This window comes from Triturus cristatus, chromosome 11 (genome assembly GCF_964204655.1).
Source record: "Triturus cristatus chromosome 11, aTriCri1.1, whole genome shotgun sequence".
NCBI classification, from domain to species: Eukaryota; Metazoa; Chordata; class Amphibia; order Caudata; family Salamandridae; genus Triturus; species Triturus cristatus.
Window position 1 is genome coordinate 53,542,277 of NC_140594.1, and position 26,890 is coordinate 53,569,166.

The following is a 26,890-nucleotide window of genomic DNA, read 5'->3' on the forward strand; positions in this document are numbered from 1 at the left end:
GTTACTGACCGAGCTACATCCCCATCCATGGGGGGGCGTGAAGTGATGTCATCGTGCGGCGCCAAGTCAAGGCCAATGGAGGATATAGTACGCCCCCGGGGCCCCCCCTACATAGGCATAGCTGCCAAGTTTTCAGGTTGCTTGTGAGTGACATTTCTTTTAGGAATGCTTACGTGTGACATTTTTGTGCCATATGTGAGACACTTTATCTCGAGCAGAAAATAGCTGTATATCTAGTCCATGAAATCAGCTTCAGAAATGACCCCTTTTGTTCAGTTTCATAGTCTGGTCTCAACTGCATCACTTAGGAATATTGAATGCAAGATAGCCAACTTAATTCCACTGTCTGCCTCCCTCTCACAATAGGAACAGCGTGCGCACCTATGCTTTAATTCAGAAAAAGGAATCGAAATGGCTTGCTACCCTCGCACTGAGAGACGGCAGATAGTTCCCATCTAGCCTACTTAACTTGTGGGTAACATAAGAACACAGCTCACCACACAGACACTGCGTGCTTCAATCACTGGCGTTTTACCCAACAGTGATAATGCATTCTGGGATTTGCAGTTTCGCTTATGTGGCCTGTTGGCTAAAAAGACGCAGCTCACTGAAGGAGTTCTGCATTTCAGGCTCTTCAATTTAAGGCCAAGGGAAGCCAGGGAGCAGCTGGGGAGGTAGCAGAGGGGTGAGGGTTACTGCACCCGTTGCTGTTATTTCATGGGCATTAATCAGCCAATCTGCTCAGATAGCCCACAGTTACCTAACATGCAGTTCATAGCTTTTTTTGTTGCAAGATGCGAAGCACAAAATGCTGAAGAAATTCTGTGCTGCACTCTTGTCATCTGCACCAGTCCGAGACTCCGTTACCCGCGCGGCCTGGTTCCGACTCCGGCAAGCCACCGCGTCTTGCAGCCTTCACAGCAGTGCTGTGGTCGCCTGGTTCTGACTGCGGCAAGCCACTGCGTCTTGCAGCCTTCACAGCAGTGCTTTACTGTCTGTGGTCACCTGGTTCCAACTCGGGCAAGCCACCACGTCTTGCAGCCTTCACAGCAGTGCTTTACTGTCTGTGGTCGCCTGGTTCCGACTTCGGCAAGCCACCGCGTCTTGCAGCCTTCACAGCAGTGCTTTACTGTCTGTGGTCACCTGGTTCCGACTCCGGCAAGCCACCGCGTCTTGCAGCCTTCACAGCAGTGCTGTGGTCGCCTGGTTCTGACTGCGGCAAGCCACTGCGCCTTGCAGCCTTCACAGCAGTGCTTTACTGTCTGTGGTCACCTGGTTCCAACTCTGGCAAGCCACCGCGTCTTGCAGCCTTCACAGCAGTGCTTTACTGTCTGTGGTCGCCTGGTTCCGACTTCGGCAAGCCACCGCGTCTTGCAGCCTTCACAGCAGTGCTTTGCTGTCTGTAGTCGACTGGTTCCGACTCCGGCAAGCCACCGCGTCTTGCAGCCTTCACAGCAGTGCTTTACTGTCTGTGGTCACCTGACTCCGGCAAGCCGCCGCGTCTTGCAGCCTTCACAGCAGTGCTTTACTGTCTGTGGTCGCCTGGTTCCGACTCCGGCAAGCCACCGCGTCTTGCAGCCTTCACAGCAGTGCTTTACTGTCTGTGGTCACCTGACTCCGGCAAGCCGCCGCGTCTTGCAGCCTTCACAGCAGTGCTTTACTGTCTGTGGTCACCTGGTTCTGACTCCGGCAAGCCACCGCGTCTTGCAGCCTTTACAGCAGTGCTTTACTGTCTGTGGTCGCCTGGTTCCGACTCCGGCAAGCCACCGCGTCTTACACCCTTCACAGCTGTACTTTACTGTCGGCGGTCACCTGGTTCTGACTCCGGCAAGCCGCCGCGTCTTGCAGCCTTCACAGCGGGGCTTTACTGTCGGCGGTCACCTGGTTCCGACTCCGGCAAGCCACCGCATCCTGCAGTCTGCATAGCAGTGCTTTACTGTCTGTGGTCACCTGGTTCTGACTCCGGCAAGCCGCCGCGTCTTGCAGCCTTCACAGCAGTGCTGTGGTCGCCTGGTTCCGACTCCGGCAAGCCACCGCGTCTTGCAGCCTTCGCAGCAGTGCTGTGGTCGCCTGGTTCCGACTCTGGCAAGCCACCGCGTCTTTGTCTTCACAGCAGTGCTTTACTGTCTGTGGTCACCTGTTTCTGACTGGGGCAAGCCACCGCGTCTTGCAATCTTCACAGCAGTGCTTTACGGTCTGTGGTCACCTGGTTCTGACTCCGGCAAGCCACCGCGTCTTGCAGCCTTCACAGCAGTGCTTTACTGTCTGTGGTCACCTGTTTCCGACTCTGGCAAGCCACCGCGTCTTTGTCTTTACAGCAGTGCTTTACTGTCTGTGGTCACCTGTTTCTGACTGGGGCAAGCCACCGCGTCTTGCAATCTTCACAGCAGTGCTGTGGTCGCCTGGTTCTGACTGCGGCAAGCCACCGCGTCTTGCAGCCTTCACAGCAGTGCTTTACTGTCTGTGGTCACCTGTTTCCGACTCTGGCAAGCCACCGCGTCTTGCAGCCTTCACAGCAGTGCTGTGGTCGCCTGGTTCTGACTGCGGCAAGCCACCGCGTCTTGCAGCCTTCACAGCAGTGCTGTGGTCGCCTGGTTCTGACTGCGGCAAGCCACCGCGTCTTGCAGCCTTCACAGCAGTGCTGTGGTCGCCTGGTTCTGACTGCGGCAAGCCACCGCGTCTTGCAGCCTTCACAGCAGTGCTGTGGTCGCCTGGTTCTGACTGCGGCAAGCCACCGCGTCTTGCAGCCTTCACAGCAGTGCTTTACTGTCTGTGGTCGCCTGGTTCCGACTCCGGCAAGCCACCGCGTCTTGCAGCCTTCACAGCAGTGCTTTACTGTCTGTGGTCGCCTGGTTCCGACTTCGGCAAGCCACCACGTCTTTGTCTTCACAGCAGTGCTTTACTGTCTGTGGTCACAAGCAGTACACATCTCTCATCGTTTTATCCTGCTTTTTTCTATCCACTCTCCTCGCTCTCTGCTTCTTTCTCCCACATTTTAATCTTCATGTTTCCCTCCACCCCTCTTTTCCTTCCGAGAATGAGTCTATTCCATGGACTCCCAAAGAGACAGACTCCCACCCAAAAAGCAGCACTTGAAAATAAAATGGATCTTGTGCCGAATGGAGGGCCTCCGCTGATTAGTCTCGCCTCGTGCATGCTTTATGAAAGTCTTCAACTCACCAAGCATTCTGCTGCAACAAGCGTGGAGTCCTGGGGCGGACACTGTGACCCTGTGCAGACAGGACGCTCGCAGCTCTCCAGGCCCCTCTCCTGAAGCTCTTCATAGCTGGGGCCATGGCTGTGCGGCTCCGGGAGCAGAGGCGCGTCCAGAGGCGCGCGTGTCACGCATCCAATATCCAAGTGGGCTTGAGCTCACCTTGACCCACAGTGTTCCTACACAGAAGCACGAGGGGAGGAGGCGAGAGAACACCGCTGCAGAAGCACCAATCACAGCCTTCCCGTGGATAAAGATTGACGCCGGATCCAATCCATGTCGCGGCCACTAATGGGGAGGACGGATCAGCACAGAACCCAAACCATCCTCCTCCTCGACCACATGGGACCGGAAGAAGCGCAGAACGAGTGGCTCTGATCATTCAGCGGAACTTACTGTCAACTCAACCAGTTGATATGCGGGAGCATTCTGGGATGTAGCGGTAACGCAAGGAATTTCCCAGAATGCGTTAGTTTAACCCCTGATGAGTGACACTTGGCGGGCTGTAAACGTCATGCTGAAAAGCACCTCTGTGATTTTAGTGTAAAAAAGCAGTGGGGCCGATTCACTCGCCTGAGCCGTCAGCGGTCAGCCCCGTCCTGGCTGGGATTCGTTGTCCGATTGGGGCCACCAAGTAAATGAGATCTCCCCACCTCATTTCCAGTAAGGGGTCAGTCACACTGTGGACACTTTCACGGTGAGACGTTTGATGTATTTGGGTGCCCTTGTAAAGGAATAGCTGGACGGAACTGTAGTGCGAACTGTTCAATATCTCCAGAGCTGCCACGTGCTCCCATTTCTTCTTGGGGACCCTCTACATTCATCCCTTGTACTTTAGCCAGCAGCGCGCTGCACTTAGAGACTTGTATTTGGTATTTAACATTATAATGCTGGGCTGAAAGATTCAAGCATGCAAAGCTTTTTTTTTTTTGTGTGTTTTGTTGGTGTGACTAAAATGCCATTACTGGCAGCAGGCGTCGCGCATGACAGGCAACACTAATTTGTCAAAATTGCATGGACTGTAAAGTCTTTTAAATGTTTTGGCTCCTTTTTTCAGTTTCAGAAATTGAGTTTTTTTGTAAGAAAAAAGTAATACGGACCACTGCTTTTCAACTATTCTTATAATGGGTCCTCTGTGCCCGCATCGCAATAGAAATGTTTGACTGCCTTGCTTTGTACCTTGTATATGTAGTGGTACACATTTGAAACCGGTACTACACAGCTGTTGGATGTGTGTTTGTTAAGGGTGTGCCCTTAAACTCTACTAAAATTCTTAAGTGTGTATAATTTGTGAGACAACCGGTTTGTCATTTTGAGTGGACCAATAAAATGTGTTTAAATGGTGAGTGCACAGTATTAAAACGTTTCAAGACCATTGTCTTAAGGGCCAACTGTGATATGTTTGCTTTGTTTGATATTAATTGTGTATGTGTGGGCCTGGCCCTGGCTGGAGATGTGCTGTGTGGCCCTGGCTGGGGATGTGCTGTGTGTGCCTTGCTGAAGATGTGCTGTATGGGGATGTGCTGTGTGGGCCTGGGTGGGGATGTGCTGTGTGGGCCTTGCTGAAGATGTGCTGTATGGGGATGTGCTGTGTGGGCCTGGGTGGGGATGTGCTGTGTGGGCCTGGCTGGGGATGTGCTGTGTGTGCCTTGCTGAAGATGTGCTGTATGGGGATGTGCTGTGTGGGCCTGGGTGGGGATGTGCTGTGTGGGCCTGGCTGGGGATGTGCTGTGTGGGCCTTGCTGAAGATGTGCTGTATGGGGATGTGCTGTGTGGGCCTGGGTGGGGATGTGCTGTGTGGGCCTTGCTGAAGATGTGCTGTATGGGGATGTGCTGTGTGGGCCTGGGTGGGGATGTGCTGTGTGGGCCTGGCTGGGGATGTGCTGTCTGGGGGGTGTGCTGTGTGGCCCTGGCTTGCGGGTGTGGGCCTGGCTTGGGGGTGTGCTGTGTGGCCCTGGCTTGGGGGGGTGCTGTGTGGCCCTGGCTTGGGGGGGTGCTGTGTGGCCCTGGCTTGGGGGTGTGCTGTGTGGCCCTGGCTTGGGGGTGTGCTGTGGGAACACTGAAAGCTGAGGAGTCCAGTGTATTGAACGACTTCGTGTTTCTTCACCCGTGCCAAGGGTGGTGTTGCCATCGATGAATACTTTGACCCAAAGCTTTCTTTCGGTGAAACGGTTTTCAGATCTTGCATTGATCCCAGAGACCAGACTTTCTCTTCTTTCAGGACCCACATGCAGGACCTGCAAGAAGTGACCCAGGACCTGCACTACGAGAGCTTCCGATCGGAGCGACTGAAGCGCACCGGCGGGTGAGTCTGAGCACCAGTGTCCAGAGAGACCCTCTGTCCTAGAATGACCCGAGGGGGGTGGGGGTGGGGGGGGGCTCTGTGTCTGCCCCCAGAGGGAGCAGGGAGGGATAGATGGATGTGTGCCTGTGCCTACCGCCTGCTGACAGACAGCGCTGGGACGGCCGTGGATGGTGAGACGGTGGGGTCCGAGCTCCCCCTGCTGGCGAGAACTTGTGTGCGCGCGGGATGCGCGCTGCAGCGTTCCCTCGGGCCCAGGTCTTCAAACACTGGGGCGTCCTTAGTGACCTCCTCCCCGAAGGGAGCGGGGGGGGGGGGGGGTTCGGAGAGGCGTGATGTGATGTCATCGTGCGGCGCTCTGGCCTGGCCGAAAAGAGCATTGAGTAAGCCCCCGGGCCCCACACAAACGTCATGCTGAAAAGCCCCTCTTTGATTTGAGTGAAAGACCGCAGTGGGGCAGAGACACTCGCCTGGGCCGTCAGCAGCCAGCCCCGACCCGACCCAGCTGTGTTTAGGCGTCCGAGTGGCCACCAAGTAAATGACATCGCGCACCTCATTTCGGGTAAAAGGCCTCACTGTGGACCCTTTTACAGTGACACCGCTGATGTATTTGGGTGCTACTCGTGAAGGAACAACTGAACGTACCTATCTGCAGTATTCGAACTGGCAAAGATGCTCAGAGCTGCCACCTGCTCCAATCTTTGGGGAAACATCTAAATCTGCTCCTGGTACTTTAGCCAACAGCGCGGTGCACTTTGGGACTTGTAGTTTGGTATTTAACATTATACGGCTTGGATGAAACATTCAAGCATGCAAAGTTTTTGCGTTTTTGGCCTAAATTGCATTATTGGCCGTAGGCTCAAAATCTTGGAGATTTGCAGATCCACTGGGGTTTGATGGACTGCAGGAGGCGGGTAACGGGTCTAGGCATCTGGGGGGTTTGTTCGACTGCAGGAGTCTAGGTAACCGGACTAGGCTGCTAGGAGTTTGTTGGACTGCAGGAGTCCAGGTAACAGATCATCGAGGCCGCTGGGGGTTTGATGGACTGCAGGAGGCGGGTAACAGATCATAGAGGCCGCTGGGGGTTTGATGGACTGCAGGAGGCGGGTAACAGATCATAGAGGCCGCTGGGGGTTTGATGGACTGCAGGAGGCGGGTAACAGATCATAGAGGCCGCTGGGGGTTTGATGGACGGCAGGAGGCGGGTAACAGATCATAGAGGCCGCTGGGGGTTTGATGGACTGCAGGAGGCGGGTAACAGATCATAGAGGCCGCTGGGGGTTTGATGGACTGCAGGAGGCGGGTAACAGATCATAGAGGCCGCTGGGGGTTTGATGGACTGCAGGAGGCGGGTAACAGATCATAGAGGCCGCTGGGGGTTTGATGGACTGCAGGAGGCGGGTAACAGATCATAGAGGCCCAGGCCGCTGGGGGTTTGATGGACTGCAGGAGGCGGGTAACAGATCATAGAGGCCGCTGGGGGTTTGATGGACTGCAGGAGGCGGGTAACAGATCATAGAGGCCGCTGGGGGTTTGATGGACTGCAGGAGGCGGGTAACAGATCATAGAGGCCCAGGCCGCTGGGGGTTTGATGGACTGCAGGAGGCGGGTAACAGATCATAGAGGCCGCTGGGGGTTTGATGGACTGCAGGAGGCGGGTAACAGATCATAGAGGCCCAGGCCGCTGGGGGTTTGATGGACTGCAGGAGGCGGGTAACAGATCATAGAGGCCGCTGGGGGTTTGATGGACTGCAGGAGGCGGGTAACAGATCATAGAGGCCGCTGGGGGTTTGATGGACTGCAGGGGGCGGGTAACAGATCATAGAGGCCGCTGGGGGTTTGATGGACTGCAGGGGGCGGGTAACAGATCATAGAGGCCGCTGGGGGTTTGATGGACTGCAGGGGGCGGGTAACAGATCATAGAGGCCGCTGGGAGTTTGATGGACTGCAGGGGGCGGGTAACATATCTGGGCTGCTGGGGGTTAGCTGGACTGCAGGAGGCCAGGTAATCGATCTGGGCCGTCTGCTCACGGGGCATGTTCCGTAAGATGCCTAGCATCGTGGCCTGTGTCTGGGCCAGTTGATGGCATGCTCTCGGGTGTGTGTGTGTGTGTTCCCTGCTACCAACAGCAGTTCAGCCGGTAGAGTGTCTTAAATGCAGCCCACATAGCGTTTATCACATGTATCTTGTGTGTGCTGCCCAGCTAGGTCTCTGCAGTGCAATTCTGCCCTCATCAACCAAGGTGGCTGACTACGATGAGCATCAGACTTGCTCCTGGCACCGCTTGAACCAGCCCTGCAGAGAAATCAAAGCGGTGCCCTTGAGGTCTCTCACCATCAGGTCCCCACCAACACTGACTTCTTCGGACAAGGGGCTGTGCTGATCTATTGCTGAATATTTCACTTATTGTCATTTCTAAGTGCGGTCAAAGAGAATTGGTAGGTCTCAGTGCATCAACCTTGAAAGGTTGAGAGGCTGAGTTGAGTCTGCTGGGGTTCGAGCTTGTGACTGGTAGGCCACAATAACTTGCTGATCCTCCCTGCCAGCAATATGGGTGGCACTGCCAGGAGAGAAGGTAGGAGGGAGGGTCCACACATCAGCCTTTAGTCTTGAATCATTTCCCCTCTGGCACACAATCCGGTACTGCCCTGTGGTGAAAGTGTTTACATATATAGAATATAAAGTCCAGCTGCTGAGTCACACAGTGTTTTACTTGCTTCCGGTTATGACCCATTTCTCCCCTCCCCCCCCCACCCATCCCCCAATCTCCTGCATTCTTTTACCTCCTGTTGCATATGTGTCTCAAGCCTTAATACCCCAGAATGGGAGTTTCTTCTCCCATGTTCCTGATTCTAATTCTCTTGTTCTTTCCAGTTCTCCCCTTCGATCTTCTCTGGAGTGTATTATTACTTTCCACAAACCTTGAAATATGAACTTCACCTTTGTGTTCTGTTTACCGTGTGTTTTGTTTTTGTCTGGACAGTTTTTCAGATCTGTTTAGTAATAAATGTTTTTTGTGCCTGCAGGCCGGTCGAGGAGGAGGGCGTGGACAAAGACAGGATCCTGATGCAGAAGGAAGCCGAGGTAGGTCTACCTTTACTTCACGGTCTGCGCTCCCAGTCCAGAATCTGCTCTTCCCTTCCCGGACTGCCTTGGTGAACCTAGTGAAGCTTGTCTGGTTTCAACTAAAGGTGTTTACCCAATGTCCTAACGTAGGACTGTCCAATCTCACTTTTACCAGTTCCCAGTAAGAGTTTGAAAGACACGTCAGCATGGCTATTGCCATGTTTGTGGAACACACTCCATACTCAGTCCAACTCAGTCTGGTATTTGTCAGTTCAATGCGCTGGTGGGTGGGTGAGTGGGTAAACACTTGGTACTGGGTGATGGTGCCAATGGCTTCCTTACTGGTTGCTCCATCACTCCTTCAGTGCGGTTTCCCATGGATCTTGTTTGTAAGAATTCAGAAGATTGGCATCCGGGATACTGCCTTAGATTGTGTGGGGTCGTGTCTGCTGAATAGAACTCAAGCCATCAAAATCTCTTCAAACTAAGGAAACCAGGCGTCCCTCGAGGTCCTGCCCTAAGCTCTACTTTGCTTAATTTCTTTGTTTCCGGGCCTGCTCACATGATTACGTCATAAAGATTTACCTTCTTGACCTACCTGGTGCTTGCACAACTGATCATTTGTTGAGAAGATCCATGACCAGTTCTGATTGTTTGGACCGGTGCTAGCCCCTGTATATGCACCGCCTCCTATCCCGGTTCTCTGTCAGAAATCTGTCTGTCTACCTGGATGGCTACCGCAATCTTAATCCGCAGGGTAAAAACTTCACTTCCTCTGCTTTTTTCTCTTAATGAGGGAAAGTAAATCTGTCCTTTATAGTCCTTGACAGTCGTAAATCAATATTTGAGACCATAATCCTATCAAGACTGGATTACTGTAATGGTCTCTATCTTGGATCTTCCAAGAAGCTAATCTCTTCGCAGCAGCGGAGTCACAACTACGCAGTTCACATAGAAAGGTCCCCGTTTCCACTTTTAGGATGCAACCACATTAGCTCCCTGTAGAGAGAAGGGTTGTGTTCAAAGATCTTTGCCGTACTCATTGGGCCTTTTATCAGCTTGGCTCCGGGTGCCTCCAGGCTGAATGTCTGCTTTGGAAACTCAATAGACTGCTTCGGTTTGCGTTTACTGCAAAGTTAATCATCCTGTTCAATAGCTCTCCCTCTGCTCCTACTGTCTGTAAAATCTTTGATTAAAAAATATTCAGAGTTCCAAAATAAGGTAACCATGCTGCTGTACAAGAGAAATATTGGGAGGAGATCGTTCATGCATGGTGCAGGCAACCAGGCATTGGAACACCCTCACCTCAGACACTGTTCTGATCAACTTAATGTTAGGAAATCGCTGTAGATCTCGCAGTTCCAATAGTAGGACTCTATACAGTAGATGAGGCCGCTCAACTTCCGTCCTCAAGTGCCAGGACACTCTTTTTGGTAGCATTCCCAGTTTCGCAAATACTATTAACATGTCCACTTACCATTAACATGTTACCAGTTGTTTTAAGTCTAAAATTCAAAATCTCAGGAGTTTCCAATTGATAAAACAAACTCCTGAAAATACATTTTGGACAGCTATTATGGTAAGATTGAGTGGGGGTGTTGGGTTAAGATGAGCGGTACGGGTAGTGTTAAGTTCAGATTAGGGGTAGGGTGAAGGTGAAAGTGCTTTAGGCTTCATGAAGGAGGTGGGGGTGCAGTAATTGACGAGCGTAGCATCAGTGTCACAAGGTTCTGGCGTAGTATAGCTTACCTCTGGAAACAAAATGGATTATTTGAGAAATAGAAAAAATATCCAACTGTTGGCTCTCAGGCTAAGTGCCAGTGCAGCAGAGTGCATTCATGATTACTTCTTCATTCAGACTTACAGCTTTAATTTCAAACGTAAACCTAGATTGAGACGATCCTTCCCCCTGCCACCTGCTGCAGTTCATTCACGAACCATCTGCTGAATGTTCCTTTGTCTTAACTTGTCCGCGCCCCTCACCAAGTGTCAGAGTCCACCATAGAAAGTTGATCAGCACTAGAGACGTCCCTGACAGTAGTGCGGCAACAGAGTCCACTCAGTGATGGTCGCCCAGACGGAAAGTGAGACTCCCAAGTGGTGCTGGAGAAGTCCAGGTCGGCCCAGGTCGCCCTGCAGTGCCCGTCTGACCATGGTGCAGGTTTTGACCCTCCCTCCTGTTCAGTCGTATCAACTCGCTGTTTAGACTGCTAGCATGCTTTTCACGGAGCCTGACGCTGCCTTATCTGGTTATATGGGGTCGGGGCTCAGTGCTTGAAAAAGACACCCTTTACCCTGGGGACTTGAGCATGGTGGCAGCAAGGAGAAAAGGGGCAGGAGGGGCAGAGCCATAACAGACTATAGTCTGCTGTATACCATGTGCATTCATTTTACAAATTGATCCCAAGATATTTGCTATAAAGAGGCACGTCATAGCAAAACTCTCCTGGCGGGTTCCATTTGAACCACTCTGTGGGCTTAAGTCACTTAAGACAAACATCCAGTTTTGCAGCGTGAATCTTTCTGGATTCACTATGCTGTGCATTATTCCGCGGTTTAGTGGTTGGGTCCGGAATCGTAGTGTGCTCTTTTTTTTTTTTTTCCCGTGGCCCAGGTGTGCGTCGACGTCCCACCATTTGATGTCCTCCCGTGACATCGGCGTTCTTCCTCCGGATGCTCCCCCCTTTGGGTGCCATCTTCAGATTCTTTTTTCCGCCATTGGGTCTGGATCGTCACCGAGGAGTTCCAGAGTTTTTGGAAAAGAGGAGAAGAAATCAAGCAGAAAACCATCAAAGTTGGAGTTTTCATCTCACAACCAGGAACACAGAGCCGGGACGACGAAGGAGAGGAAGATAAAGAACTTCTACGTTCAAGGGAGAATACACACACAGGGGGCCCCCTGAGCACAGGAATGGACAAAACCCCATTCAAATTTTGCCGTAACTGCCACCACAAATACGCGCAAAAGGACCAGCAACCGGTCTGCAACCTCTGCCTGCCAATCGACCACGAAAGCAAGGATTTCAACGCCTTCTCGGCATTCACCCCAAAGAGCCTCAGAGTGAGGGAAAGACAGAGGAGAGCTAACTACGCCATGCAAGGCCAAGGACAACCTCCATTGCTCCGGGACTTGGGACTCTCCAGCGGAGAAGAGGACATCATCGTCGAGGGACCAGAGGACTACACGGTCGTAGAGGCCGATAAGAAGTCGACAAAGGAGTTAAGAGACACGTCGACTTCTAAAACCCCGACAGACTCTCGAAAAACAGAGCCAAAGTCCTTGAAAGGAGCACTGGCGTCAAAGCAATCCACAGCCACAGCTGCGTGCACGGACAAACAGCCCAGCGGAGCCTTCGAAAAGGACTCCCAGCCGGCAAAAGCTCAAGAGAAACCTAGGTAGTCGAAGCACGCCCCCGAAAAGGCACGCTCAACGCCGAAGGAAAAAGAGTCCAGAGTTTCGGCACTTCTCTTCGATGTTGAACAGGCGGCTGAAATGGAGAGGAAGAAAAGTAGGCTCGAGGCCGAAATGGACAGTATCCTCCAGAGGAAAAAGGTTTTCGAAGAACGGATGAGCAGATCCACCATCCCTTCAAAGCCCTCGACGGTTGTCGAAGTAAGCGGAGTTCGACGCCGCCGACCCGCCAAACTCCAGAGCCAGCAGAGCTGCAGGTCGAAGAGGGCCTGAAGGAGAAGGCGAGGAAGATCAACAAACAAACTTGGAATCGACTTCCTCGGCGGTGCAGTAACTGGATTGGCAGGACCTCGACGCCGAAAGCCCAGAAGAAGCTGTAGAGTCATATCTGTTGAGGCCTTCGCCGCTAGACGACATTGGCATCTACAACATGGTCATCAAGAATGCTGCAGCAACATATGGGGTTAAATTAGAGGCAGAAAAACCAAAAGCCTGCTTCCTCTTAGAGACTCTGCTCCCCACTCAAACTAGGAGCCAATTCCTACCCATGCTTCCAAGTGTACTGGACCAGGGCACTCACCCCGAGAACAGAGAAGAAATATAAACATTCCTCGAAGGATCCGGCATATATCCAGGGATCCGTACCGGCTGACTCCATTATAACGGCGACAGCCAGAAAGAGGGCCTACATCCCCACAAAATCAGGGCCACCTCCAGACAAGGAAAGTAAGAGGATAGACCTCACAGGGAGGAAAATAGAGAGGAATGCAGCAATTTACGGGCGCATTGCGAACTCCAATGCCCTAATAAACAGATATGCGTACCAACATGCGTACCAACACTGGGAAGAGGTCGGACAGCTACTCAAACATCTCCCAGAACAATACCAGCAGAGGTCAACACGCCTGGTGGAGGAAGGCAAGAACATGGCCAACACCTGCCTAAAATCGGCCTTGGATGCGGCAGACACATCCAGCAGGCTCATGATGATTAGAGTGACCGAGAGGAGGCATGCCTGGCTAAGGATTTCAGGTTTCAAACCGGAGGTCCAGAGCAATATTCTGAACACAGCCTTCAATGGGGAACAACTGTTCGGCACACCAGTGGACCAGAAGCTGACACAGCTCAAAAAGGATAATGAAACTGCGAGGTCCGTGGCAGCACTGCAGTTCAGAGGGATGAAAAGGGGCACTCCCTCAAGGAGACCGAACGGCAGAGGAGGAAACCAGCCGGGAACGTCGCACCAGACTTTCCAGCAGACTTATCAGGGTTACAACCAGGCGCAGCAAGGTCAGCAACAGCAAAACTGGCAATACTAACCTAGAGGCCAGTCCTTTCAGGGGCGACCGAACGGACGTGGACAAACAAGAGGGGGGCAGCAGCCTACCTCAGTGACTCCGCTGTATCGAACGTGCCCACCCACACAACATCTCTACTGGGGCGGCACAACAAAAGACTCAAAAAACAATTGGACACACACAAAGGAGAAAACGGCGAACACGTAACACCGGTAGGAGGCAAAATAAGACGCTTCTTCCAGGAGTGGAAGAAAATAACAGACAAATGGATACTGTATAGAACTGGAAAAAAAGCCACCAAACAGGAGGCCAAGCAACAAATCGCGCACAGCAAAAGAGCTTGCGCTCCTCCTGTAGGAAGCACAAGAACTCATCCACAAGGAGGCAATAGAAACAGTGCTGTTCAAGGAAAGAAACAAGGGAGTGTAGTCTAACTACTTCCTCATACCAAAAGTGGACGAAACGTTAAGACCCATCCTGGACCTACAGTTCCTAAACCAGTACATAAAAACTCAAAGTCAAAATGATGTCCCTATAAGAAGTTATACCACAAATAAGGTACGGGGATTTTATGTCCACTATAGACCTCAAGGATGCCTACCTACACATTCCCCAGAACCGAAAACACAAACATCTACTGAGATTTGCCATCAAAGCGCACTACCAGTTCATGGCCCTAGTCTTTGGACTAAAATCCGCACCAAGGGTCTTCACAAAATGTCTAGCCGCGGTAGCGGCGCACTTACGAAGACAGGGAATTCATGTATATTCCTACCTAGACGACTGGTTGGTAAAGGCGAATTCCTACAACCAATGCAACCTACATGCTCAGCGAGTCACGCACACGCTGACAGAACTAGGATTTTCGATACACTGGGGGAAGTCCTCGATAGAACCAGAACAGGTGAAGATCTTCCTGGGCGCACAAATGAACACCATTCAGGGCAGGGTGTTCCTCAGCATTAAGAGAACCTTCGCACTGCTGAAGGAGACGTGTCCATACTGGAAGGCTCAAACTCTGAGGACAGTGAGCAAACTCATGGGGATGATGGCGTCCTGCATTCACATAGTCTCCAATATCTGACTCCACATGAGACCATTCCAGGAGTGGCTACAGCAGCAATGGTCACAGGCAACAGGGAGTTGGGAGGATCTAGTGGTTGTAACGCATGCAGTGCAAGAGGAGACCACATGGTGGAGCAAGGAGAACATATCAAAGGGGAAACCATTTACGCCAGCAACTCAAACAGTGACCATCACAACAGAAGCATCCCAAATGGGATGGGGAGCACACATGAACCATCTCAAAGTGAGGGTTTTTTGGACACAAACAGATGTGAAAAGACACATCAACTACCTGGAACTAAAGACCGTGTTCCTTGCCCTAAAAGCCTTCCAGAGACCACTGTATGGGCAGAGAGTGTTGATACAAACCGACAACGCCACAACAATGTTCTACATCAACAAGCAGGGAGGTACTCAATCTGTGGCGCTATCAAGCCTAGCGCAGGAGATTTGGATGTGACCCATCCCACTACAAAGAGACCTGCTGGCGATACATCTACCAGGGAAGGAAAATGTGGAAGCAGACCGACTCAGCAGACAGACATCAGCATCCCACGAGTGGGAGCTCAATACACAGGACACACAAAAGCTAGTCCAGTGGGGGACCCCACGAATAGACCTGTTTGCAACACACCAAAATGCCAAGACTTCGCATCCAGACAGCTAGGGCAGCAATCCCAAGGAAATGCCCTATGGATAAGCTGGTCGAAGAAATTTACCTACGCTTTTCCCCCAATAACGCTGATACATAAGGTGCTCAGCAAATGCAGAACAAGCAACATGACACTGATACTGGTAGCACCACAGTGGGCCAGGCAGTCCTGGTTCTCACAGATAGTGGAGATGGCGCAGGTTCCCAAAAAGATAGTGGAACAACACAGGTTCCCAAAAAGAAGAGACATGCTCTCAATGCAAAACGGAAAAGTGCTCCACCCAGAACCAGAGAGCCTCAGCCTAGCTGCTTGGGCTCCTGAAGACTTAGAGTTCGTTCACCTAAAACTCCCAGAGAGCACGCTGGCGGTGCTGCGGGAGGCAAGAAGACCTACCACACGGAAGTGTTATGTAGCAAAATGGAAAAGGTTCACCCAGTGGTGCTTCAAGGAAAAGCTACAGAAGAGAATCGCCAGAGAATCAACAGTGCTAAGATATTTAACACACTTGGTAAAGACCAACTTGAGCTACACCTCGCTAAGGGTACACCTAGCAGCAATAGTAGCCTACACAAGAGGAGAAACGGGGAAAAGCTTCTTTACATCCCAGGTGGTAAAAAGATTCCTGGAAGGGGCCAAACAAATGGCCCCCCCAAAAAGGGTACCACCACCGGCATGAAACCTCAATGTAGTTCTCACGCAACTTATGAAGGCGCCCTTCGAACCCATTCACAAGGCCTCTCTACATATGCTCACCATAAAGACCGCTTTTCTGGTAGCAATCACCTCGCTACGCAGGGTAAGCGAACTGCAAGCGCTAACACTACAAGAACCCTACATTCAAATTCACAATGACGGGGTGGTAATGAGAACAGACCCACACTTCATGCAAAAGGTGGTGTCAAGGTTCCACTTAAGCCAGACAATACAGAAACCAAGTTTCTTTCAGAAACCATCCACAAGCGCAGAAAGGGCACTGCACACTCTGGACGCTAGAAGGGCAGTGATGCATTACATTGAGAGAACTAAAGATTGTAGGAAAACAAAGCAATTCTTTGTGTCCTTCGCAAGCAGTTTCTTGGGAAGTCCGGTAACAAAAGGCACCATCGCACGATGGATCGCAGAGACAATACAATTCTGCCACAAGCAGGCAGGCCAAGAACTCCAAGGAGCGGCACAAGCCCACTCTACCAGAAAAAAGGGAGCAACAATAGCCTTCCTGGCAAACACACCCATCCAAGACATTTGCCTGGCGGCAACATGGACCTCAGTACACCCGTTCACTAAGCACTACTGCGTGGATATACAGAAGAACAAGGAAGCACAAGTAGGACAAAAAGTGCTTCAACATGTATTCAACAACCAACGCTCATCTTCCACCAGCCGCCACAAACTTAACAAACCGCTACAAAGTCTATGCACAGCATAGTGAATCCAGAAAGATTCATGCTGCAAAACGAATAGTTTCTTACCTGTCGGTGTAGTTTTGCAGCTTGAAGACTTTCTGGATTCACTAGCGAACCCACCCACCTCCGCCAGAAAGATGAGACAGGAGGAAGGGGATCAAAAAAACATTTTTTTAAAGGAAAAAGACTTTGATAAAGAAGAGGATGAACAAAAAAAGCACAAGACAAGGAAAAAAGAATCCGACTTTTCTGTGGTTTTCTGCTTGATTTCTTCTCCTCTTTTCCAAAAACTCTGGAACTCCTCGGTGACGATCCAGACCCAATGGCGGAAAAAAGAATCTGAAGATGGCGCCCAAAGGTGGGAGCTTCCGGAGGAAGCACGCCGACGTCACAGGAGGACACCAAATGGTGGGACGTCGAAGCCCACTTCGGCCATGGAAAAAAAGAGAAAAACACTACGATTCTGAACCCAACCACTAGACCGCGGAATAATGCACAGCGTAGTGAATCCAGAAAGTCTTCAAGCTGCAAAACTACACCGACAGGTAAGAAACTATTTGATCTGGTGAAAGTAAACTTGTTATGAACATAGAAGATGCACAGCACTATTTTACTGATCAGCATAGCCTTTGTGTTTAATACAACCGAGTATGGCAACTATAAACACTGTTTCTTCAATTGGGAGGTGGGGCGCACACTACCTTTCCATTCCATGGCCCCCATTCTCGAAGTATAGAAAAAGGTGTCTTCCAAAACTGGGCAGGTTAAATTAAAAAAATAAAAAAGGAAGCAAAAGACTTACTGTCCAAGACATTGGCCTAAAGATGAGCATCGTCCTGCTAAAGTGGGGCTGCCGGAAAGTTTGATAGAGGCGAAAAGGTGGCTTCTATTCTGATCCTCTAGAATAGTGGAAGGAGTGTTGTGTATTTTTGGACTCCTTCACCCCCACCAAATAGACACTAGATCTGCGAGAGACGTTGACCACTGTCACCATTTCTCTTGCTCACCACCCATCCCCCATCAAAGCAGTGTTATTGTAAGTCTGTAAACCTCCGAATGGCTGATTAAAACCAGCATGTTGAAATTTCTCTCCTTAGGGTAGAAAAGGTGATGGTTACAGTTCTTTAAAATGTGCTAAGCTGCGCCGCTGTAGCTTATAAGGAGCCATCAGCATGAGGTTATTGCACTTTAATCCCCTCCTCCTTTTTTTTTTTTTTAGTTATAAATACTTTTGATTAGTTTCATCAAATAGACTGTAGTGCAATAGTGATGGGCATATAATACAGATCATAATTGAGCTGCACTAGACATACATAATTTGCTTTAAATAAGTACACCGATAATTATAACAAATAGATTAAAACATAGGTTAAAAAGGAAAAATACCCAGATAACTTTTAATAGATTAAAAATAATAATCAATATATCTCATATGACATGCATCCACTAGCAATCAAACATATTTTGACTACTGTAAATTTGGCATCTTGGGTCCAACTATAACATCAATTCCCCCCCCCCCCCCCCCCCACCCACAGTTACCCATTGTCAAGTAAAGCAGTCCGAAATATAGTGCCAAAATATTCCGCATAAACAAGTATATCACAATAGTACCCATTGTCACCCAATATATCTGAATTAAACTAGATTTCCCTTTCACCCATAAGGACTCGGGGAGCTATTCGAATCTGTCTGCTTTCGGGGCCAACAAACTATCCACCAGGTGTTCCCATGCTATAACCCTTTCAAATTTTCCTCACACTCTCTCTTTCATGAAACACAGCACTCTCCAAACGTGCCCATTTAACCATTTTTTGACGCCATCTAGTAATTTGAGGACCTTGTGCCGATTTCCAGTGCATAATCCATTCTATTTTTGCCCGAATCAAACCTAAGTCAGTAAATCTAGCAGCAGTTTTCGTATATTAGCGGCGAGGGTATCCCCCTAGAAGGCAGACCACGGGTGTACAAGGGATATCCCGTAAAGTTATTCCATTAATATATTCTATAACTTTGTTCTAGAACACAGCTAATGTTAATGTTTGGAGATTTGTAAAGTGCAACTGTGACCCTGAGGTGTCCTGGTGCTAGCTACGGTCATCCAAAAAACACAGTAATAAGTCAAAAAGCCAGGTCTTTAAGGCCTTCATGAATTCAAGTAAATCCGAGCTATTCCTCAGGTGGAAAGGAGGATCATGCTAAGACTTAACTGCACAGACGCTAAAACTTACCTCCCCACCTGGCTTTTTTTGTAGGAGGTACTATCAGCAATTTTGCTCCGAGAGAGCGCAGGGGTCTGTTGGGCACATACCACTGAAACTGCCACCTCAAATGGTCTGATCCTATGCCTTGTAGAGCCTTAAAGACATGCAGAGTGATTTAAACTGCACTAGTTTCTTTACAGGTAGCCTATGAAGTCTACAGATTTCACCAGAGACCAAGGCAAATTTGGCAATATCTGAAAGCAATCTGGCCGCCGCGTTCTGCAGGAGTTGGAGTTTACACATGAAACGCTCCTGAATGTTAAGATGAAGACTTGCAATAGTCTAACCTTGAAGTAATCAATGAGGACATAAGATGTGGCACAAGCCACTGCATTGACTTGAGCCCCAAAATTAACTCATCTATTATCACTCCCAGGTTTTTAACTTTCCCAGTGGAGGTTGGGAGCGGACCCATAGTGTCCGGCCACCAACCTGGGTTCCAGAAAATAAGATAATTCCCAAACAGGACCACTTCCGTCTTACTGGAATTAAGTTTAAGAAATTTTTGGGACATCCACCTCTTCCATGCAAACCTGGAGCCGTTTACCTGTTCCAATCTCCTGGCCGGACTGCAATGACACCACAATTTGTGTGTCGTCGGCGTAAGAGGTGAGGGAAAAGCCAAAGGAGTTGATGAGAGGAGCAAGGGAGGACACACATACGTTAAAGAGTGTGGGACTCAAAGATGACCCTTGTGGAACACCACAAGGCAGACTGAACGGAGTGGCATAGAAATCACCAAATGATACAATTTGCGATCTTTCGGCGAGGAAGGAATTCAGTAGTTTAAAAGCATTTCCCTGAACTCCACATTTCTGCAACCGGTCCATCAACAAATGAAGGGCAGGACCATACCATGTGGAACATTTCCGCCCCATCTCCCCACATCTAGTGCATTTTGCAGCAGCATTCACATAGGACCTGTTAATCTTGCCAGGTGTTAGATAAGCTCTATGCAGGATATGGAAATTAATTAATTCAAACCTAGCATTTCTATTGACAGCTGATACTTCTGCCACAATCCTATCCCAGTCCAAGTCATTAATTTGGAGCTCTAAGTCTCTCCCCATTTTATTTTCAACTCTACAAGAGGAGATGCAATATGTTCGAGGCATGTGAGCTGTAGATCACATGCTTTGCATAGCCAGCCATCTAGTGTTGGGTCTGGATGTTTGCACTGTGTTTTTGTTCGAAGAAGTCTTTACAACTCACGAGGTAAGTGACTCCTCTTTTTGGTGATAGCGCGCATGGGCATCGGCTCCATTGTTAGATTGTTTTTTCCACCATCTGGTTCGGATGTGAATTGCTGCGCTCCGGTTCGGCAACGTTTATCAGGTTCCCTTCGACGAGCAATCCACTACCCTCGACTGTATTGTTTCTCAATCGCGTTACCCATTCTCTCGTATCGTTTCGACTTCAAGATCTTAGATCAGAAAACTCGTGGAGGGCCGTTAGGCCTCCCTGCTCTAGGCTCGCTAGCAGTCGATGGAACGGACTCCATTCAAGCTCTGTCCTGGGTGTCGCACCAAATATCTGCGCACAGACGTGCACGAAGTGCGCAACCTCTGTTTATCCCCGGAACACGATGAGAGAGATTGCAATGCGTGCCGATCGAAGAAGACACTCCGTGACCGTCGGGCTTGATGTCACGAGATGCAACACCAAGGCGGCTCCGTACCGGACAGCTTCGGCAAAGATTCCGACCGAGAAGAAAAACAAGCTCAAGGAGCCGAGGAAGAACACATCTGTGTCCGACTCCGACATGGAAGAAGAGGAGCAAGTTACACTGGGTCAGCATACCGTGAGTACAGAAGCCACCTTGCCCCAGCAACACAAGACCAAAAAGGCTCCGGTCCTTTCTCCGTCTACGGGCCAAGGTCGGCACCAAGAAAGTTTCGAGCGCCCTGCCCCCGGGATCGGCGCCAAAACATAAGGAGAAGACTTCCAGCTCGGGCTCGAGTCCGCCCCATGCCGGCGGCGAAACGAAATCCTCTGTGTCGAAATCAAAACATGTCATGGTCTGCGTTCCATCTTTATCAAAGACGAAATCTTCGGTCCCGAAGAGTTCGGAGCGGAAACCTTAGACGACAAAAACGGTGAGCAAGGATAAAAAGACTCCACCAAAAGAGCCTCAATCCGATGTTCCACCTTCGGATCTGAAACAAAGAGAACTGGTTATAAACCTAGACACTGGTCATATCCATGCCAAATTGCCTGAAAAAAGGAAAAAGGAAAATGGGCCAACAGGAAGAGTAACACATTCCCCTGAAGGGAACAAATGTGGGCACTAACCCTTCACCACCATATATTCCACCTCCTTCGCCCACTAATCCTCAATTACTCATCACACCCACTAATTCACTACCACCACTATCACCTGCCCCACAGGATCAAGGGGATAGGAATGGGGATGAGGATAGGCCACAGGATGTTGACCCATGGAAGGATTACGACACTGACTCAAGCACGGATAACGACCCTGACTTGTATCCATCTAGACCATCACCAACTGACAACAATATAGGGTAGATTGAGCTTCTTAACTGGGCTGCTCATTATCATGTGGTGGAACTGCATAAGGAGGCTTTAGAGGAGGACTTCTTGTTTGAGACCCTAAGTTCCTAAAAAAAAAACTACACTGCCAATGCTTAAGGGGATGCTTAAACAAGCAGATGAGGTTTTCAAAGATCCTCTAAAAGCAAGAATCATCACCCCTAGAGTTGAGAAGAAATCTAAACCGGCACCTACTGACCCTGCTTACATCAAGGGTCAGCTACCCTTAGACTCTCTTGTGGTTTCCAATGCGCGCAAGAGAGCGAACTCTCAAACCACAGGTGAGGCCCCTCCTCCTGATAAGAAGTCCAAGTTAATTGATGCATCTGGCAAAAGGGTAGCCTTACAAGCGGCTAATCACTGGTGCATCGCTAATGCTCAGGCTTTGTTAGCCAGATATGATACGGCTCATTACGATGAGCTATAAAAACGTATGCAACTTCTGCCTGATGAACATACATCTAAGGCAAATGATCCTATTCAGGAAGGCAAACTTATCACCAATAGCTCCATCAAGTGCGCCCTAGATGCAGCAGACACAGCAGCATGCGCAATAAACACCAGCATACTGCTACGTAGACATGCATGGTTGAGAATTTCAGGTTTCAAACCTGAGGTACAGGCCTCTAGTCTCAATCAGCCGTTTGACAAAGAGCCCCTCTTTGGTCCAGCAGTTGACACCTCGCTGGAAAAGATGAAAAAAGATACAGAAGTCGCAAAGTCCATAGGGGCTTTGCAGTTACCTTCGTATAGGGCTTCCTTTCGCCGCTTCTTTTACAGGGGTGGCTCCAAAAATATTTCTACATGAAATCCCTCCTCCTCTTACAAGGGCAACAACCAATCACCCTCATCAAGAGGCTATTTCAGAGGAGGTTTTAGAGGAAACCATGGTAAGGGAAGAGGCAATTCCACGCGTACTTCCCCTGCAAATATCAAGCAGTGACTTCCTTCCGCTACCCCCGATCATTCCACTCCTGTCGGGGGATGTCTCTCACAATTTCTCCCTGTCTGGAACACAATCACCTCAGACAAATGGGTTTTACAAATTATCCAATATGATTACACCTTGGAACTTACAGACACTCCCCCAAACATTCTTCCAAGATCACACGCAATGTCCCAAGAACATCTTACCCTTCTAAAGCAAGAAGTTCTGTCTCTGTTACAAAAAGGAGCTATAGAACCACTTCCATTAAAATATCTAGGGACAGGGGTATATTCCCTGTACTTCTTAATTCCCAAGAAAGACTGCTCTCTCAGGCCTATACTAGACCTCCGAGACCTAAATCTATACATTCAGTCGGACCACTTTCACATGGTCACACTCAAGTGCTCCTGCTCCTTCAATAAGGCGATTTTCTGTCCACTCTGGACTTAAAGACCGCCTATTTCCATATCCCAATACACCCTGCTCATCGCAAGTACCTCAGGTTCGTAGTAGCAGGCCAGCACTGTCAGTTCAAGGTGCTCCCATTCGGAGTAACTACCGCACCCAGGGTTTTCACCAAGTGCCTGGCAGTAGTCGCTGCTAATCTACGAAGACGACACATTCACGTCTTCCCAAATTTGGACGATTGGCTCATAAAAGCCAACTCACAAAAAAGCTGTCTACGTCACACTCACAAAACAGTGCAGTTGTTCCATGATCTTGGATTCACAGTAAATCTGTCCAAATCCCATCTACAACCATCCAACACACAAGCGTATCTGGGAGCCACAATAGATGCACAAAAGGCTTCAGCCTACCAGAATCCGCAACATGCAAACTTTACTCTCCGTTTCAGCCTCAACTCTCATTACCAGCTCGAGTGTTCATGCAGTTACTAGGGATGATGGCGACTTGTATACTAATAGTCCCTTACGCAAGACTCCACATCCTTCTGGAGCACGTCAGTGGAACCAGGCTCAGGGTCTCTTATCAGATCTAGTGTTGGTGGACGGCCACACCCATTGCTCTCTGCAGTGGTGGAATACACAAAACCTTTCAAAACCCGGTTACACAGATAGTGCTAACAGCAACCACATCGCTCACAGGTTGGGTAGGTCACCTCTAGACTCATACAATTCAGGACATGTGGAACCTGCTGCAAAAGCAGTTTCACAAAAATCATCTAGAGCTGCTTGCGCTCAATGCGTTTCAAGTACATCTAGTCGGCAAAGCTGTCATGAGCCGTACAGAGAACATGACAGCAATGTACTACATACAAATACAAGGGGGGGGGCACAAACTCCAGCTGTCACAACTAGCCCAGACCATCTGGAAATGGGCTATACATCACAAAATGTATCTCCTTGCAGAACACCACCCAGGAGTAAATAATCAGATTGCAGATCTGCTAAGTCATCAAAGACTACAGATTCACGAATGGGAACTCCACCCTCAAGTTCTCCTCCCATTCTTCCAAATGTGGGGCTTTCCGCACGTAGATCTGTTCGCCACAAACCTAAACGCAAAATGCCCAAGCTTCGAATACAGACATCCACACCCATTTTCCAAAGGCAGTGCACTATGGATGAATTGGTCAGGCATATTTGCCTACGCTTTTGCGCCTCTCCCGCTCATTGCATTAGTGGGTCGGAAGCTGAGACAGGCGTCCCTGACACTAATCCTAGTTGCTCTCACATGGGCCCGCCAACCCTGGTTCACACTGTTGGATCTCTCAGTAGTTCCTCACCAAAAACTACATCTCACTCCCAATCTTCTCACTCAGAGCCATGGAGAGATATCCAGAGCCAGTCATTTCAATCTTGCGATCTGGCACCTGAAATCTTAGAGTTTGGCTACCTTAATCTCCTGCCAGACTGCATGAACATCCTCAAAGAGGCTAGACGTCCTGCCACAAGAGCATGCTATGCAGCAAAATGAAAAAGACGTGTAATATATTGCAATAACAATCAAATCGATCCGCTGGACGCTTCAGTTCAAAACATCATTTGCTATTTATTACATATGCAGATTTCCAATTTAGCGTACTCTTCCATAGGCTTACATCTTGCTGAAATAGCTGCATACCTACAGAACAGACATCTGTCTCTCTTTAGAGTACCTGTCATTAAAGCATTTATGGAGGGACTTAAAAGAATCATTCCTCCAAGTCTTCCACCTGCTCCAGTGTGGAATCTCAACACTGTCCTTACCAGACAGATGGGTCCACCCTTTGAGCCATTGCATAGATGTGAACTGCAATTTCTCACTTGGAAGGTAGCTTTCCTCATAGCTATCACATCACTGAGGAGAGTAGGTGAGCTTCAGGCACTAACCATAGAAGAACCATTTTTACAAGTACACCAAAACAAAGTGGTTCTTAGGACCAACCCTAAATTTCTACCAAAGGTCATTTCTGCTTTTCATATCAACCAATCTGTTGAGTTACCTGTGTTCTTCCCTCAACCAGATTCTGTGGCAGAACGTGCTTTGCACACTTTAGATGTGAAAAGAGCACTACTTTACTGTGTAGAAAGGACAAAACCGTTCCAAAAGACAAAAGAACAGTTTGTCGCTTTTGCGCCACCACATAAAGGCAATCCTATATCAAAATTAGGCATTGCGAGGTGGATAGTAAAGTGCATTCAGACATGCTATGCAAAGGCAAAACCAACACTGACAATTCGCCCTAGAGCACACTCCACACGCAAACTAGGGACTTCTATGGCGTTCTCAGGGAATATACCAATAGATGACATCTGCAAAGCTGCAACATGGTCTACACCTCACACATTCACAAAACACTATTGTGTAGATGTGTTAGCAAGACAGTAAGCTAGTGTGGGCCAAGCAGTTTTATGCACACTATTTCAGACGGCAACAGCTACAGGTTAGCCACCGCTTTGGGAGATAACTGCTGTAAATCTATGCAAAGCATGTGATCGACAGCTCACATGCTTCGAACGGAAAATGCTTCTTACCCCTGTATGCATGTAGAGCTGTAGATTCACATGCACCCACCCACCTCCTCAGGTACCTATAACTGTTGCAGTAATATCTTACTAAGATACATATTTACATGGACATCTCTTACTACTCTTGTTAACTGCTTTATCACCCTCTGCGGCAAACAATCTAACAATGGAGCCGATGCCCATGCGCACTATCACCGAAACGAGGAGTCACCTACCTTGTGACTGGAAAAGACTTCTTCGAACAAAAACAAAGTGAAAACATCCTGACCCAACACTAGATGGCGGGCTATGCACAGCATGTGACTCTACAGCTCTACATGCCAAGAACAGATGCATACTGGGTAAGTAACCTTTTCCTTGCAAAAATTGCATGATATAGATTTGTGACCGCTGATGCACACCATGCTGTACGGAGCTGTTGACACACCTGATGCGGTGCAGGTTCAGCGTCGCCATTTCTCCAATAATTCCTTATTGTTGCAACTAATGCCCTGTGTGCTAAAAATTGTCCTCGCGTTTATCAAATTCTTCAGTCAGGTCTTCAAACCGAAGCAATATTCCATCCTGATTGAAGCCCCCAAGACAGTTAACCCCAAAGGTAGTCCATGTTTCAATCCCTGCTGACGCTCCTACCTGGACCACTATTTTCATCTATTTTAATGGCATATCAGGTGAATAGAGTACCTCGACCCAGGTTCGCTGGAGGCAATGTCACCATCCGTGCTGTATCACTAGGAGAATTGCAGGCAGTCTCTGCCGCGGAAGCAAGAAGATTTTCAGTAAGTCCTGCAAATCAGGCAATCAGCCAGTGACACCCTCCTCTGGGTTCATTTGACAGTAAACCCACTTGTTAAACCATTGTAGTTGAGCCGCCAGATAATAAGATTGAAGATCAGGAGTAACAAACCTTCCTCCGATACTGGGTGCTGTAGTTTTGTTACTGCTACTCTATGCCTACCTTTCCCCCAAAACAATTCCAGTAGTAGCGATTCCAGTACCCTAAACAATTGGAGAGGCACCCCCTCACAGCAGGTGAATCATTTCTAGATTCACTTGCTGTGCATTATTCTGTCATCTAGTGGTTGGGTCCGGAATACTTTTAGTCCTCTTATCTCTTTTTTAGGTCTCGCCTAGGCAGCGCTTGCGCGGTCTCTTCGAGACATGCTGTATTAGAGTATGGACTTGAAGCTCCGCCCATCTTCCATCCATCTTTTCAATTGGCTCCTGTTATTGTCCTTTCTAATGATGGCTTTTGATTCATAAATAGGCTTAATAGTCCCTTCTTAGTACCGCCTTTCCCACTTTTCAAGCTCCCATGAGGACTCCCCCTTTTACTTGTACTCTGCAGGTTTAGTAACAGTCTGTGGGCACTATTTTCTTAAAGGACTTTCTCCTGCCAGCTGTTGCAGACAGGACACAAGCAGCGCTGGTGCTCAGCTGTCCTCCAGCAGTGCTTGCTCTCAGCTGGTGACTGTCTTCCCTTTCCTGGCTTGTGTTCAATGTTATTTGTTCTGACCCCTCCCATCTCTGACACATCATGGGCGTGCACCTTTATTAAAGGCACGGCAATCATTTGGGACTCAGTGTCTGTGTCTGTTTTGCCTTTAGCCTCGCCCTTCCTTCCTCATGCCATTCATTTTCATTGTGTTTATGCGCGGGTCACAGGTTTGGTGCTACTTCCCTGCCCCTTTATTTATTAATGGCGCCACAATGATTTTGGGTTCATGGTAGTCCGTGTTGCTTATCCCTGTCCTTCCCT

At 49.2% G+C, this 26,890-nt stretch overlaps 1 protein-coding gene across 3 annotated transcripts in view; it reads left to right on the top strand.

The window, feature by feature from the left end:
• The window catches only part of SEPTIN2 (septin 2), a 321,415-nt gene that overhangs the window by 174,433 nt on the left and 120,092 nt on the right, over window positions 1–26,890 (top strand). For 2 of the 3 annotated variants that reach the window (XM_085633398.1, XM_085633399.1), the window contains exons 10-11: window positions 5,436–5,519; window positions 8,544–8,601. In XM_085633398.1, coding sequence (XP_085489524.1) covers window positions 5,436–5,519; window positions 8,544–8,601 — 142 coding nt within the window. Of the gene's footprint in view, window positions 1–5,435; window positions 5,520–8,543; window positions 11,097–16,500; window positions 16,622–26,890 lie in introns of those variants that run through there. The other variant, XR_014970433.1, reaches the window with a different exon arrangement.